Source organism: Numida meleagris, chromosome 6 (assembly GCF_002078875.1).
Source record: "Numida meleagris isolate 19003 breed g44 Domestic line chromosome 6, NumMel1.0, whole genome shotgun sequence".
Lineage (NCBI taxonomy): Eukaryota > Metazoa > Chordata > Aves > Galliformes > Numididae > Numida > Numida meleagris.
The window spans coordinates 9,038,059-9,039,426 of NC_034414.1; the positions used below are offsets into that span (position 1 = coordinate 9,038,059).

At 58.7% G+C, this 1,368-nt stretch overlaps 1 protein-coding gene across 1 annotated transcript in view; it reads right to left on the reverse strand.

The window, feature by feature from the left end:
- Nucleotides 1–977, reverse strand: part of ADM (adrenomedullin) — a 2,731-nt gene extending 1,754 nt beyond the window's left edge. The window contains exons 1-2 of the mRNA XM_021403491.1: nucleotides 848–977; nucleotides 155–265 (exon numbers count right to left, since the gene is read on the reverse strand). Of these exons, the coding sequence (XP_021259166.1) occupies nucleotides 155–252 (98 nt within the window). The 5' untranslated portion in view covers nucleotides 253–265; nucleotides 848–977. The remainder of the gene's footprint in view (nucleotides 1–154; nucleotides 266–847) is intronic.

The following is a 1,368-nucleotide window of genomic DNA, read 5'->3' on the forward strand; positions in this document are numbered from 1 at the left end:
AGAAGGGGGGTGGGGATGTTTCCCGAAAGGGTACGGGGCCTTTCTAGGATCTGTGCCATTCCCGCGGAGCAAAGTTCCCTTCCTCTGGTGGCTGCCGGACCCAGCGCGGGGCTCGTAAGCTCGGGGCGGGCGGGGGTTGCGCTCCCATACTCACTTTCGTTTGAACTCTGTGGCTACGTCCACCCTCGCAGCATCCACCCCGAAGAAGGTCGCAGAGCCGAGATAGAGTAGGGCTACGTGAACCAGTTTCATTCTGGCCGAACTCCTGGTGGAGCGAGAAGAGAATGATAAGCATGCTTGCTGGTACAAGTCACATCTGTCCTTTTTTTTTTTTTTTTTTTCGGTGGCTCTGTAGAGCTTCCTCCCTCAGGGGAGCCCCCAGGCTGCCGGGAGCTTCGCGTGCGCTATGAACCCAAAGCGAGTATTTGCTCAGCAACTTAGCGCAGAGTAAATAACTTAGCCTCCAAAACGCACGTTTGCCAAAAGCTGTGCTTGCAGTGGCGGCCGAATACCAGCAGGACGGCCAGAGTACCCCCAGCGGCTCGCATCGGGATTGAGCGAGCACACGGGACCAGGGGCTGCCTCTCGGGCGCACCGTTCCGCAGCCCCGACAAGTGCCGCGCTGCCGGCAAGGGCACCCCCCCAGCTCTCATCTGCCCCCGCACGCAGAGCCGCGAGCTCTGGATCTCACGCTGTGAGCTGCTGCTGTCGCCAAGAGCCAGTGCAGGGCTCTGCAGCGCAACTTCCAACTTCCACACAGCCCGATTCTGGAGATTTTCACTTCCTCTCCACCTCCCTCTTTTTTTTTTTTTTTTTTTTTTCCTCCTCTTAAGAGAAAGGTTCTTACCTGGCAGTGAGGATAATCCACTGAGCCAAATGCTCTCGTAGTAGCGATCCGAAGTTGCACAGTTTCCTGAGGAGCGAGCACTCCTTCTTTGTGTGTGTGAAGTAACCAGTGTCGGGCTGCGCTGCTCCGCGCCCTTTTATAGAGCGCCGGGGGGAAGTGGGAGGACCTCGGCGTGCCCGCCCGGGCGACTCCGCTTTGACACTTACCCCTCCCCACCCCCCCAGCATTTCATCATGGGCTGGGGGCGACCCATCGGAGGGTAAAAATAAGAGGATTGTTGGAAATCGTCTTCGACGCTCCCTTGGGCATTTTGGGCATTTTGTTGTTGATAACGCCAGCTTTCAGAGGTGGGTTCGGAGCCGTGGCATACCTTGCACGACTGATAAGCCCCCCGCTCTGTCTGACCGGGTCAGTGCCTTCAACTGCCGCTGCAGAACGCCGCCTGCACGTCTGTGCAGGTCCTCTCTGCGGGCACGTTAACTCCGGCCGGGGAGAAGGGGTGCGGGACCGGACCCGGTCCG